Here is a 15,348-nt window from a genome sequence, read left to right as displayed (position 1 = left end):
CCTTATGGAAGTCGACAAAAGACGAAAATTTGGTAGCCTAGGATGTCCGGGTGTACTCCTTACCCAAAAAAAAGGGCCGTATTATTCATTTACCTGTTCAATCTTAAGTAGGGTTTGCCACGGTCCTCCTCACTTCTAAACAATTGTGCAAGTCGAATCACAAAAGCTGTCCTGCAGCCACGGGGCCAATGACTTATCATAGCCTCCATTCTTGAAGTCTTGGCAAGATATGAATACTCGGTCAGAATTTCAGAGACAGCTGTTTGTCGTCATCACCTTGTGGGAGGATTCAGGACGTCATATGTATATCACATGTAACTTTGAACCCTCTCATTAGTGTGTTCGGTTGCTTTATTTTGCTCTAATGAATATACTTTTTTCTAATGTAAGCAAAAGAGAATGGTGCCGAAAATTAGGTAGGGATGTAAAGTATACAATGGCTAAGTGATATTTTTGTCAAATGCACAGAAAGAAGTTATTCCGGAAAAACACCGGGACAAAGGCTCTGAATCTCATAAATGATCCTTGCCTACAAGAGGCAGTTTTTGTTAGTTACTCATTTGGTGGCGTCAGTAGTCTGCACTAAACTGCACGATAACTTAAACAACCATTTGTTATTGAAATCATCTATTAACTGCCTGCCTTTTTAAGAAGATAACTCACATTATTTGTACTTGTTACAAGAGATGTACGTGAGATCTGAGTAGTACACTTATAAAACATACATACACACACACAAAAACACTTTTTTAGGGGGTACCATTAAAAAAAACATATTTCTGAGTTGGAAAAAATGGAGTTTGACAATTCTGTGGTAAAAAGATCTGTTATCCGTGTAAATACTTGTAAACCCTATCACCTTTATAATTTAAAAACTACTAGCATGCCGTCTAATATAGTTGAGATACAATGTAATCGTATAATACGTTAAACTTCCTCTAACGATCTTGAAGATCCTTAGTATCGTATTTAATCTCTATTTGGCCTACGATTTCCTTTTAACAGGATAAGTGGAAAACTGATTCTAGTTAAGGTTCACTGACTATCTTATGATGAAAATGGCAAAGTTGTCACTTAGTAAATGATTGTAAAGTTAAACAAACAAATAAAATATGAGACTAGCACGTAACAAAAATTATTTTAACTAACGACACTATCAAATGATGAAATGACTCTCACTCGGCAAACTGGAATAACTAACGGATAGGATTCACGCTTTATCAAATAACAACTGAAACTCAAGTCAAAGTATTGGTTATAAAAATAGAGAGATTCTGTCTTAACGAATGACGACTAAGATTACAATTATTCTGAAACAACATAAAATTATGCACAGACAAGGAGGATTTACTTTTGTAAAATTCACAGAAATTAAGTGTATAATAAAGGAAATGGATTTTCACTCGAGAAATTAATATATTAAGAATGAAGGATAGTCGCCCAATAAATATTATAAAACTTTATATTATTTACCAACTTAGCACAGCAAATGAAACTTTATAAAGTACCTTTATATTATAGCAAATAATATTAAAGAAACAAAAATTAAAACAAAAACACTTTGTTTACTGATAACAGTCATTAAAAATGTGTAAACAGTCAACGTCACATGACAGAAGTTTTAAACATATTGATCCCATATAACTTTGTAAACAAAAACGAGCAACAACAATAACAACAACGGTAATTAAATAGAAAGTCTCATGATATAACAGACTAAAGTCATTTTTTTAACGGAACAAGTAAATCATTGGAACAAGTCAGCTGTACAAACTTATGCTTAGGATTACAAGATTGTTTTTAAAGTCTAATTTAAGTATTAACATGCTTCAAAGTTGAAAATGCAAAAGGTGACACTAAAAAAGCGTTGTCTGGAAGGACACGCTTATCACCGTATCGGCTCTATTTGGTTCCTCTCTTATTTATTCATTTATTTTACGTGGCTGAAGTCGACGAAATCCGCCTCGTGGTTAGAGATATGACGTCCGTGAGTTCAGTATATAATACTAGTATAACCGACCATCTGGAGAGTGGACGTACAATACTTGGCTAATACACTTCAGTATAATCGTTTCATTTATGGGTAACGCACGGTCTAGAAAGAACTATCTAGACCGTGTGCTAACCTAAAATCTTAACAGTCAAGTGCGCGGAAATGGTGCAGTCTTTAGGGCTATGCCTGCTCCGGCATATATATAGGCCTATATTGTCTTCGCTAGTTTTTTAGTTTTTCTTTGCTGGTCATTGACATTCAGAGGAAAGGTTTCACACAGTGAAACTTTATAAAATCGATGACATTGTTGTCTCCCGCACTCTCGTCAGACTAACTGTTCTGCAAGAAAACTACTTAAGTTGGTGTGACTTTTTTGATGTCATCAATTCTGCTACCAAAGTTTCACATGTCAGTTAGAATGAGCGCTTAACTTCTAATGCCTCTGACTCTTGGTGTCAAACTTCGTATTTATCGGTGGAAAAGAACGTAAAGAACGTGGCTTCCAAGGTTTTCAGTGTAATGTTATTTTTTATTTGAACACGTAAAGCAATAAGAATTTATATAGAAACAGAAGTCTGCTTGAAAAAAAGAAGGCTAGAGAGAAGGGAGAAACAGGGGCATCGGACGAAATTGAAAGGAAATGAAAATAGACCTTTATCGCTTCGAGGCAAATTGGTATGAACTATGAAGTATGTCAGTTCGAATAAAGTCGAAGTTTTTACATTTGTTAGGAAAAAAGTCGTCATTAACAAGGTTTTTTCTTTTATCTTTGAATCCATGATTTGTAAATGGATTTCGTTTCATTAAGCAACGTCAATATGAGTTGGAAAGGAAATTCATATATAAAAAATGGACGGAAAATAGTAGACCGATAACTGAAAAGATAAGGTGCTAAGAAACAAAGGAGAGACGAGAATTCGACGCAATTTATTAAGAAGAAGAAAACAGTTCAGTAACCGAAAGGCACGAAATTATGTAAACAAAGGGAGATTATATAATTCCGATAGGATATTAAGAACTAGGGTTGACAGAATAACAATTCTTTTTTGTGAAACGAGGCTGGAGAAAAGGGAGAGGTAGATGAATACTTGGAATGAAATCGTATGCAAATGACGGTGACAAGTGGACAATTTAACGCGGAAACTAAAGTAAAACGGAAAGAAGGAGGAAAATCAAGTATTTGATTGGGGGAGTGGCTAATAACGAAAGTTGTTTAAGAGGATGTTTACCATTTGATATCGAGAAGAAGAAGAATGTAAGAGGTTTATAAAGTAAATGATATACGATGTGGAAAAGGTGGTACTAATGAGCATAAAGACAAGTACTTTTGGTGCGAAACGTCCGAAAATAAACGAAAAAGAAAGAATCGCGACTCAGTCAAAAACGTGAAAGTTGGAGAGCCAGATATGTCCTTGGTCCTTTACGTAAACGTTTTTTACCTTAAATTTTCTCACGAGGTCAAAATCACCCAAAATATTTTCGTATTATACAGGTTTGTTATCACACTTGGCGACACTACCTGTTGAATGTTTTGTCTAGGATCGAAGTTGCCTTACACTCGGTGTGATATATATCTTTATGCTGCCTTTCCTCACGTTTGGCATAACTTTTCTCTTTGCTTTACTTTATATTGAACTTATGTCGCACGGTGTTTATAATAATTTGTAGCCATGAAACTCTTAGGGAAGTAATTGTCCTTCATAAAATAGGCCTAAGTTTGCAAGGTACAGATTGCTTGTTTATCCGTTAGCACTCATAGGTCTATGTCTATAGGTCTGCTGAACAAATTCTAACATTCTTTCCTGTGAGTTTTGTATATTTCAAAGCCCTGAATAACTCTGTCTATTCATAGATCTTGACTTTTCAATTCAATTATAATGACTAAGGTTAAATGTTTATAAGTTTCGCTAGGAACAGGTAAAATGTTTTTCATTTTTGTTCGTTTCAATATTTCATCTCTTACGACTTTATTTAGGAATTCTTCCAGTTTCTCCTGTTTCCGCGTTTATCTCAATACATTTTATACCAAGTTCATATTTTGGTCAGCAGTTGATGTGACGCCAGAACAAGTCACAATCAATCGGTGTCATTCCGTCAGAATTGTTAGATTGTTTTTGTCTTCCTCGAATTTTCTTTTCTTTTCGATATTATTATAAGTATTGTAGTCTTATATGTACAGAGGTTTATATATTATGAATGTCTACAAAGAGCTAACGAGAGAGAGAGAGAGAGAGAGAGAGAGAGAGAGAGAGAGAGAGAGAGAGAGAGAGAGAGAGAGAGAGAGAGAATTCATAATATTAGTATTTATAATTCAACGCACATCTGTACAGAGATAGAAAGAAATTAGTGTTTAGAATCGAGGTAACGTAATGTTTCACGAAGAGAGAGGGAGAGATTGAGTTTATTATATTATTTAGTATTCATAAACCAACGCACTTATATACAGAGAAAGATGCATATAACTTTATCACTTTGTATTGCGACAACAACGTAATTTCTCAAGAAGAAGAAGAGAGAGATTGAAAGAGAGGAATTATAGTATTTTGTATTCATACAACAGAGTACTTTTCAGAGAGAGAAGGGGGGGGGGGTTAGCGAGGGGAGGGTAATTGTTACATGATTTTGTATTCATCAACAATTCTGCACACACTCGAGAGAGAGAGAGAGAGAGAGAGAGAGAGAGAGAGAGAGAGAGAGAGAGAGAGAGAGAGAGAGAGAACGAAATCACTTCATCTTGTAGCTTCAAAATCACGGAATGTCTGCAACTAAACTTCTGTTAAAACTTCAACAACGAACCATAACATCGGTAGGACAACGACACTTAAAAAAAATGTTCAAGGGCTGCGTTTCCCTAGGGGGTTATCCCAGCATGTACCCGTAGGGTTAGGCCTAGACAGGACCTAAGCCTAGGTTGCCGGAGAATCCATGAACATTTAGCCCTTCTGGTTCAATCTGTTGTGACTGTCTTGCGGGCAGAGGGAGAGAAACAAGACGTTGTGGATGATCAGCTGCTCGGTGAGGATGGAAGCCGTGTACCAGGCAGGGAAGTACTCCAAGGTGATTAGGCCGTGTACGTTGTACCGCCGCTCCGTGTAGTCCCAGGGGCACGCGTCGTACATCCGTAGTATGCGACCTGGGGAGAAAGAGGGGTGTATACAGATGTGAATCACAGGTACTTACATACAGATATACCAGGGTGTTCATAAAGTCCCAGTACCATTCTGAACAATAAATACTTGTAATGGTACTAGGACTTGATGGACACCCTGTACATTCACAGGTACTTTACTTACATGCATACATACATGACGGTTATTTCGTGAGAGGAATAACTCGATTCGAAAGGAAAACAACAAATTATAAAAATAAAATATGTTTAAAGGAGGATGGAGACTAAAGATGCCAGACTTCCAAATGATACCGCTAAAACTACAGGCAATGTATACAAGCACTCATACTCTATAAATACATACGTATTCGTGAATGAGACTGTCTGCACGCATTATAATGCATACCGCATCCCATTGTTGAACACCTGTTTATGCAAGTGGCATGTGTGTCTGTGCTGCGTTATTGGTTTGAAAGACGGATAAAAACAACAATTCCAACCTACCCCTTAGTGCATTTATTATTATTATATTATTATTCAGTAGATAAACTATCCATATTGAACAAGCCCACAGGGACCATTGCCTTGAAATTCAAGGTTCCAAATAATATGATGGTCATTCGAGAGTAACTATATTATTAAAATACAAGAAGAACTGTATTAAGGTAGTACTATGGTACTAATTCATTGAATCTTCGCTTGAACTTTTCAAGTTCCAACTGCACGACGTCGTCAGGGAGACTACATAATTTTTATAACAGCGATGAAATCAACGAGGAGAAATCCGTTCAGTCATTCATACACTGTGTTATATGTACACATGGAAATTTGTATAGCTACACTTAGAAAATATTAATTCTAATACTGTTCTGAATAGATGCCTGTCTATAGACTTACTCATCTGAAATAATGTATTAATGACATGCACACAATTCACCCAGACACTCACCTTACGCACATCGATGAACTATGAGTCTATGAAACATCTGAAGTCACACTCATTATCATTACTACTATGAGCTATAGTCATAATCATCATCATTAGCTTATGCACGTCATCTGACATTACCCTACAAGTCGAGTGGATTTACAAGCTGGTTTAAATCTGAGGTCATTCAGCAAAAAAATAAACAATTTATTATTAGACTCACCCCATTGGTACTATGGCCTCATTGGGACACATCACTTCCATACTAGATCTACAACTTCTAATTTAGGTTACAATGTAGGAGGGCGGTGGCGAAGGGGTGGGGGCTAGTGTTAACCTGTGTTCAGCCCTCCTCGTCTATTTGGGCCGGAATTTATACCTTATTTGTGACCAGTGGTATCTCACCAAACAAAACACCTCACCTAAATTTCTTGACAAGTTCAAGTTTAAGATCATTTTTCGTCATTCAAAGGGGGTTAGTGCCGTCAGTGCACCTTGTGCGGTGTACAGTAGGCATTACTTACGGTTCTTTGCAGCGTGCCTTAGGCCCCTGGCTGTTACCCCTTTCGTTTCTCTTACTGTACCCCTTTCATTATCTTTCTTCCATCTTACTTTCCCCACTCTCTTAATAATTGATTCATACCACAAATGCGCGGTTTTCCTCCTGTTACACCTTTCAAACCCTTTACTGTCAATTTTCGTTACACCCATAATTACCTCATAGGTCCCCAGCGCTTGGCCTAAATTCTGTATTCTATTCAATTCTCTCATGACAGGTGGTTGTTAAAAAAACTATTTAAAGAAAAATTTGAAAATCTATTTAGCAAAAAATACATTGATTTTTATTTCTAATTCTTTCTAACCATGCTAATTGTAAGTATTGTAGTATATTTAATTTTGTAATATTTTGTAACACCCTATGTAGTATGTAATGACTGATATTTTCCTAATAAAAGATAAATAAAAATTTACATAGTTCCTCGTTGAATATTACTCAAATGACTGACGCCACCTGCCGTGCAGCTTACCTGTCGTGTATTCCCACAGGTAGATCCACGCGACGTAGACCAACCCGCGGATGAGGAGGGGAACCGTCGCGTGGAACCGCCGGTAGAACTTCTCCCCGACCAGAGTTCCCACGCCGTAGATGAAGAGTGACCACACGCTCGTGCAACCTGAGGAAGATGAAAGTAGAGGTATTTAATTGTTGTTAGCTACTGTGGGTGTGTTATAGCTTTAGTGTACCCATTCATGCCGTTAGTGTGGGTGCGTTTGTTATAGGTTTACTCGTTTATGTTGTTACTGTGAGTGCGTCTGTTTCTGTTATTCATGCTTATCGTGGCTTGCCTTGGCTTACAAAGTACTTGGCTTGGCTTGGCGTGGCTTGCTGTGACTTGACGTGGCTTGGCTTGGTTTAGTTTGGCTTGGCTTGGCTTGGCTTAGCTAACAAAGTGATTGGTTTGGCTTAGGTAACAAAGAGCTAGGCTTGGCTTGGCTTGGCTTGGATTGGCTAACAAAGTGTTTGGCTTGGCTTGGCTAGGCTTAAGCTGGCTACACACGATCAAGTAAACTTGACAAGTATGCTTGATCAAGTGACTTGTTCAAGCAAACTGGACCGTCTGTATGGTGAGACTTGATCAAGTATTAGACTTGACAAGTCGCTTGAGGCATGATTGAATTTGAATCATGTCGTCAAGTCAAGTCTTGACTTGTTCAAGTCAACTGGACCGTGTGTACCAAAGACTTGATCAAAGTTGAGGGTGTCAAGTTTATGGTTTAATTCCATTAAAAAAATATATATATATTTTTCAGGTTAATACTAAATGTATGCCGAATAAAAATTTGTGTACAATTTGTGTGTGTGTGTGTATGACTGAGTGTGCTCATGCACGTGTGGTGGTTATGTGATCGAATATAATTTAGGAAAAGAAAGCAGACCATTCTTTTTTATCGCTGTTTCTAGAACTGAGGAGGAGGAATCGTATGGACGCTTCTTCTAAAATCCATGATGAATATCTATGATGACCTCGACAGAGAAATAGTAGAAACCTAAAGGAATGTCTGTATTGTCATGCAAACTGTTTTCTGTATGCATTAAATTTCTTGCTAACAGAAACGTTGCAAGTCTCAAATTCTTGACCATATTTTCCCGTGTTATCGTTGTGAGCATCTCTCTCTCTCTCTCTCTCTCTCTCTTTCTCTCTCTCTCTCTTCTCTCTCTCTCGTCTCTCTAATTGTCTTTTTTCTCTTTTCCTCTTTCTTTCATTCTTCTCTCTCCTCTCTCTCTCTCTCATCGTGTCTCTCGGATCCTCTCTCTCTCTCTCTCTCTCTCTCGGATTGTGTATTCTTGTGCAAATGTACAGCTGTCCACTTTTCTGTGATTCTCTTGTCAACTGGGAAATAAAAATACAGCCAGAAAAGTCTCGCTACTTTCTATGAAACAAAGGAGAGTAAAATAATTACAAGGTTACCATAATTACCCAGCATCAGAAAGGAAACTGATAAAAAACAAACACTGGTAATCCCGGATAATCTATCAATATCTTTCTTTTCCATTGCTATTACTTTTGTTTATGATATTTTAAACAATGAAAAAAATCTAACGCGCATTTGATCATGAGCAAGATAAAAATGTTAACTTAAAAATTGCTTCTCTCATGTTTGTAGTGGTCTTCGCAATTAGTGGTGTTACCAGTGACAGCAGATGTAAGTACCTATGTCGCTTCGTTCATTCGAAGGCAGTTGTGCCAATCACGTGGATAAATCTTCAACTCAGCCAATAGGTTAACATGAGAATATGTTTTCCTCTTCTTCACCCACTCTTTGCACCACTCCCGCCGGTTCTTTCTAGTTGCCTTTCGCTTGGCCACAACACAGAAAGCTGCCAAAGCAAGAGCGTCGTCGTCGTCTGCACTCGATTGTTGAGATTTCAACTGAAGACTTGTCAAGCATACCTGACCGTGTGGAGGCGAAGGGAAATATCACAATACTTGATGAAATACTTGATCAAGCATACTTGTCAAGTTTACTTGATCGTGTGTAGCCAGCTTAACAAAGAGCTTGACTTGACGTGGCTTAGTTTAGTTAGGCTTGCCTTACAAAGTGCTTGGCTTGGCGTGGCTTAGTTTGGCTTGGCTTATGAAGTGCTTGGCTTGGCGTGGCTTAGTTTGGCTTGGCTTACAAAGTGCTTGACTTGGTGTGGCTTGGCTTAGCGTGGCTTGACTTGGCTTAGTGTGTCTTGGCTTGGTGGGGTGTGGCTTGGCTTTGCATGGCTTGGCTTGGTTTGCCTTGGCTTGGCTTGCCTTGGCGTGGCTTGGCTTGGCTTGGCTTGCCTTGCCTTGCCTTGGCGTCACTTGGCTTGGCTTTCCTTGGCTTGGCTTGGCTTGGCTTGCCTTGCCTTGCCTTGCCTTGCCTTGCCTTGGCGTGGCTTGGCTTGGCGTTGCGTGGCTTGGCTTGGCTTGGTGTGGCGTGGCTTGGCTTGGCTTGGTGTGGCGTGGCTTGGCTTTGTTTGGCTTGGTTTGGCTTGGCATAGGATGGCTTGGCGTGGCTTACAAAGTGCTTGGCTTGGCGTAGGATGGCTTGGCATGGCTTACAAAGTGCTTGGCTTGGCGTAGGATGGCTTGGCGTGGCTTACAAAGTGCTTGGCTTGGCTTGGCTTTCTAAGTACTTGGCTTGGCGTAGCTTAGTTTGGCTTGGCTTGGCTTACAAAGTACTTGGCTTGGCGTAGCTTAGTTTGGCTTGGCCTGGCTTACAAAGTACTTGGCTTGGCTTACAAAGTGCTTGGCTTGGCTTCCAAAGTACTTGGCTTGACGTAGCTTAGTTTGGCTTGGCTTGGCTTACAAATTACTTGGCTTGGCGTAGCTTAGTTTGGCTTGGCTTGGCTTACAAAGCGCTTGGCTTGCCTTGGCATAGCGTGAATTGGCTTAGTTTGGCTTGAAGAAGCCTTGGCTTTGCTTGGTTTGGTGTTCCTTGGTTTCACGTGACCTTGCAGAGTACTTGACTTGGCTTATAAGGTCCTTGGCTTGCTTTATAAAGTCCTTGGCTTGGCTTAGCGTGGCTTGATGTGGCTTAGTTTGACTTGGCTTGGCTTTGCCTGGTTTGGTGTTACTTGGTTTCACTTGTTCTTGCAGAGTGCTTGGTTTGGCTTGGCTTGGCTTGCCTTACAAAGTGCTTGGCTTGGCTTGGCGTTGCGTGGCTTAGTTTGGCTTGGCGTTGCGTGGCTTAGTTTGGCTTGGCTTCACTTGGCTGTTTTTTATTCAAGCTAAAACGCTCATAGTATCTTTCTGATATGCATAAAAATAAACATTCGGTGTCGCCTTTGTCCATGTTGTGTTTGGTTAAATTAGGTTTGCATTATGTCAACTATAGCTTTAATTCATTATATATATATATATATATATATATATATATATATATATATATATATTTATATCATTAACCGAATAGCTGATAACATACCAGTTCGCAATAATGCATTCTAGTACAGTGTTATATACAATACAAGGTCACGTAACTGGTATGTTATCAGTTATTCGGCTAATGTCAATCCATGTTAGTGATGAAGCTTTTCTTGGTAAAAATAATATTATATATATAATATATATATTATATTTATATTTTATAAATATATATATATAATATATATTAATATATATATATATTTATAAATATATAAAATTATAATATATATATATTTATAAATAAATATAATATATATATATTTATAAATATATATATATATAGATATATTTTATAAAATATATATCTAATATATATATATTTTAAAATATAATATATATTCTATATAATATATATATATTATTATTATATATAAATATATATATATCATATATATAAATATATACTATATATATATATATAATATAAAATATATATATTGGTTTAGCCATGTTAGCTTTAAGAAAGACTTCATCACTGTATGTTTCTTGTATATGCAACTTTCTCAGTAACCTTCTCTAATAAAATTGTTAAGTGTTCTAATCAATTATTTTTTTTACTCTACTATAGTTTATAGAGTGAAAGATATAGAAAAGTTAAGTATTATATATTTATGCTAAATAGTAATATTTAAAGTACTAATTTTATTCAAAATTCATCAGGAAGTGAATAAAAACCACAAGGACAAAATTATTTTCAAGCCGAAATCATCAACAGGTGTATTGTCGCGACAAATGCAGTGTTAATATTTGCTCTCAGGGTTGAACTCTAACGCTGAAGAACTTACGATGTTGACACTGATAAACTACGTCGCTGTTTGTGTAACGAAATTTGTTGCTCGTATCTTTACTTTTGGCATATCATTATGCTGGGGAGGAATGCGGGGGTACGTTAGTTCACGCGCATAAAAATATCATTACGTACAATAATATATATCTATGCACATATAAACGTGCCTGCGAGCACATACACGATATATATATATAATATATAAATAAATAATATATATAAAGACAGAAAGATACCTCGAAGCTTTATACCAAAAGATATCAAAGCTAGTACTACTAAGTATACCCAGTAAAATTAATGCTTCAAAATAGCATTAATATATATATATATATATATATATATATATATATATATATAATATATATATATATATACATACACACACAGAAAGATACCTAGAAGTTTTATACCAAAAGATATCAAAGCTAGTACTACTGAGTATACCCAGTAAAATCAATGCTATATACCAACGAACATTACTGACCAAAGGGGAAATAAAGAAACAAGTTATTGCAAGTAATAAGAGCACCTGCCTTTGGGAACGAATAAGGTCCATAAAAAGACAAAAAAAAAAAAAAAAAAAAAAAAAACAAAAAAAAAAAAAAAAAAAAAAACTCCAAGGAAACCACCACCGCCTCTCCCTCTATTTCTCACCTGTCAGAGCCCAATCCTGGTGGAGGGCGAATTCCCACGCGGCCGTGAAGAAGATCTCGATCAGGAATCCATGGATCCCGTAGATGTAGAGGCGCAGCCAAACGTTCAGTTCGGGTTCTGGCAAGGTGGTGTAGGACGGCATGATTGATGTTGTCGTCATTTTTATTGCTGATGCTGTTGTTGTTTATTCTCAGCTGGGTCTCATACGGGGCGCCGGTGGCTTATGTAGTACTACAGTGATGAGGTAGGAGAAAGAGTCGGTCGTTTTCAGTGTGATTTAAGTAGTACTATCTTTGGATGAATCTTGATGGCCGCGTGACTACTACAGTGGCGTTCTGAAATGGGAAAATATATATATATAATACGGTGATACTTCGGTCGTTGATAAGATTCGCGTTTGATTTGGGTCACTTCATTAATGTAAAGCGAAAGTAGACAAATAATGGCCACCATGTTAAGTAGAGGAGCTTGTTTTGGGTTTGCATGGTGGAAAAAGGTCTAAATATTCAAGCACGGTTAACTATTGTACAGAGTGAGAAACAAGGTTTTCGGTTTTCATGTGTTTCTGGGTGATCATGGAAACTATTTTTACGTTTATTTCTCATCGAAATTAACAGTTTTAGAGAGAGCCACACACATATCCTAAAATTATATGAATGGTTAAAGTAACTTTTAAATCTGTCATCAAGAAGCAATGTAAAATTTGATTTATATCATACTTTTTGAAGCAAGATTGGATCATTTGACTTTCATTTTCGTCTGAAATGCTTGGTTAACAAATTAGTAACCCGCCCACATCCGTTCACCTCCCTTGCCCCACAAACCTAGCAATAGTGAGGACCATAGTGAGAGATAAGATTTTAGGAAGCGGGTTCTGACAATTAGTAAAGTAACAGTGATGCTCAAATCTCATGCGACATGATTCTTTTAGTATCGTGCAGATTCTCAGACTCAACGTGACGTTGCCAAGTAGTGCTAAACTTTTTTATTTATTTATTTGCAATGTCATACATGTCGAAAAGTTTGCGAATTCACAGCTAGCCCTATTTTCCTTAGGGTTGAATAGATATGATCCCTTTGATGCATTAGTATAATTCATAATCTGTGTGATTTGAACTGTTGTTTTTTTTTTTTATTTTATTTTTAACGTTGCTCAGTTCAAAGTGCGGTGTGATAAGGTTAGCGGTGCCAGCAATGAAAACACACTTAACATGCTCCTCGGACTGGTCAACTTAACCACGTCTGCAGCATAATGACAGTAGACCTAATAAACTCAGCAGTCATAACAACAATTTCAAAGTAGGAATATGAAATAAACAAGTTTTTTTTTCAATGTTGAAGTTTTTCGGCTGTGTTTAAGCTGCCTGTATGTTGCAAAGTGTTTTATAGGCCTAAAAAAATAATCTAAACCTTCTGAGATGTAATCTGTTACTGATGAATTTATTTGTAGAGATTACCTGTTCTTTGAGGAATACAATAGGTTATGAATTACAACCAGTTTTCTTTGAATGTTGAAGTTTCAGGTTGCGTTTAAGCTGTCTGTAGTTGCAAAATGATTTATAGGCCTAAAAAAATAATTAAGCCTTCTGAGATGTAATCTGTTACTAATGTTTTTATTGTAGAGATCACTTGTTCTTTGAGGAATAAAAGATGATGATGATTTTGGTTATGTGTAGAAGATGGTTGTTAATCGAAATATCAAGGCGTATGGAACACTTGTTTTTCAACTGGTTTAAAATATTATTTTCTTAAAATTCCTTCTGCTCGCTTTTGGTGTATAATTAATTCTTTCATAAGGTAACTTGAAGTGCGAGAATGTGTAGATAACCTCATTTGCTTTCTGGCCAGAAATTGTTAATAGAGAGATGTGACTGTTAAGTGTAAAGAAAAGATATCTAACACCTAGGCCTAGGAATAATTTCTTGGCTTTAACAAAAGAATAATTGCATAGCCTAATATTTACTAGTATGCCATCAATTTTGAAATGTTCAAGAAATATAACGAATAATTATGTATGAAAATCCAAATATTCCTCTTAACACATATTAGGTAAAGGTTTTCAAGATAATTCCATGGTCGCTTCCTATAGTAGACCTACTTAGTTACACCAGGTAGCTGTTGTTGCACCCAGTATGTACTTTGACTCTGGTTGTACCGACACTAATGATACGTGATCATCATACGTCACAGTCACACATGCTCCCCTCACACGTTGAAATCGGTGGTAGCATTTTACTATTGTATATACATATTAAATTTTTTCAGCGTTGAGGTGTAAAAGCAATCAAACAAGACTATTTAAAATTTTATTCTTGCTTTGGAAGCATTAGTAATGTTATGACAATTTTTTTCGTTTTTTTTATTGAACGTTTAAACGGAGGCTTCATGACGACTTCGTTTTGGTCAAATGCTTCAGCAATGAGTGAACTAAAGTTTTGAAAATGTTTCGTGTTTTTCTGAAATTTGGTTACACATGACGGTTTCTTACAGTTTTGAAATAAATGACGGATTTCACTCTTATGAAACATATTATGGCCTTATTGCATGCAATAATCGCTTTTCCTCATTGAAATAATACGTAAATATGGAGCATGCTAGTTGCCAGTTAGTGAATTTTCAACGTAATCCTATGGAGTCATGTCGCATGAGATTTGAGCATCACTGTACATTCCAACCAACCTTAACGTAACTTAGCAAAGGATGACGAACTCTATCCGCCCACTCAAACTAACCTGATTTAGGTTTCTATTTTCTTAGAGCAAAATACACGAAAGCAACTAACCAGACTAGAGCAGCCTGGCCAAAAGTACTGGGTCCTACTTGATTGAAGGTCTGAAATCCCACCTATAGCCAGACCTAAGACACGTATATCACTTATGCTCTAGGACTAGGCCTATTAGCCTTATGTGTGCCTTGCTTTAACAGTATGGTAAATTTAATAAGATTTAGGAAAATTCCATCGGTACGCACTTAGGTAGGTAATCGTAAATTTTCGTGAGATTTGAATGGAATATTCATGCTATTAGCGTGAAGCCTAGTACCAAAGAACTGCCGTTTCTACAAATATAACCTAACACGCCTTGTTGTTTAGGCCAATAAAGTTATTTTTAGCTTGTGACTTGCACTCGTTAACGAAACTTAACGGCAAGGCTGCAACAGCGGGATCTAGCTGATAGTTTTAGCACAGGATGTGATTAAAGGGATAAGGAGAAGTCTTACCATATTATGGATGAAAACACCGCGCAGAGAGAGAAGTAGCAGTACCTTCATCACCTATCCTTGTCAGTAAAGGAAAGTTGGCGCAAAAGCAGAGTACATATATAGATAAAAAAATTAAAAAAAATAATGAGTCACATGACCTTTATCTAATCTGAAGGGATAGTACTAAGAAATTTTCAGTTTTTCTATCTTTATCAT

General features: G+C 36.9%; 1 protein-coding gene across 3 annotated transcripts in view; it reads right to left on the bottom strand.

Annotated features, from left to right (window-relative positions):
- Nucleotides 1-4,649: 4,649 nt before the first annotated feature.
- The window catches only part of LOC135207643 (transmembrane protein 229B-like), a 50,813-nt gene continuing 40,114 nt past the window's right edge, over nucleotides 4,650-15,348 (bottom strand). For 2 of the 3 annotated variants that reach the window (XM_064239509.1, XM_064239503.1), the window contains exons 2-4: nucleotides 11,932-12,266; nucleotides 7,059-7,205; nucleotides 4,650-5,126 (exon numbers count right to left, since the gene is read on the bottom strand). In XM_064239509.1, coding sequence (XP_064095579.1) covers nucleotides 4,927-5,126; nucleotides 7,059-7,205; nucleotides 11,932-12,091 — 507 coding nt within the window. In that variant the 5' untranslated portion in view covers nucleotides 12,092-12,266 and the 3' untranslated portion in view covers nucleotides 4,650-4,926. Of the gene's footprint in view, nucleotides 5,127-7,058; nucleotides 7,206-11,931; nucleotides 12,267-15,150; nucleotides 15,257-15,348 lie in introns of those variants that run through there. The other variant, XM_064239505.1, reaches the window with a different exon arrangement.

The sequence above is a fragment of the Macrobrachium nipponense genome, chromosome 11 (genome assembly GCF_015104395.2).
Source record: "Macrobrachium nipponense isolate FS-2020 chromosome 11, ASM1510439v2, whole genome shotgun sequence".
Lineage (NCBI taxonomy): Eukaryota > Metazoa > Arthropoda > Malacostraca > Decapoda > Palaemonidae > Macrobrachium > Macrobrachium nipponense.
Note: the sequence above shows the minus strand (reverse complement) of the source record. Positions and strands in the feature narration are given on the sequence as shown.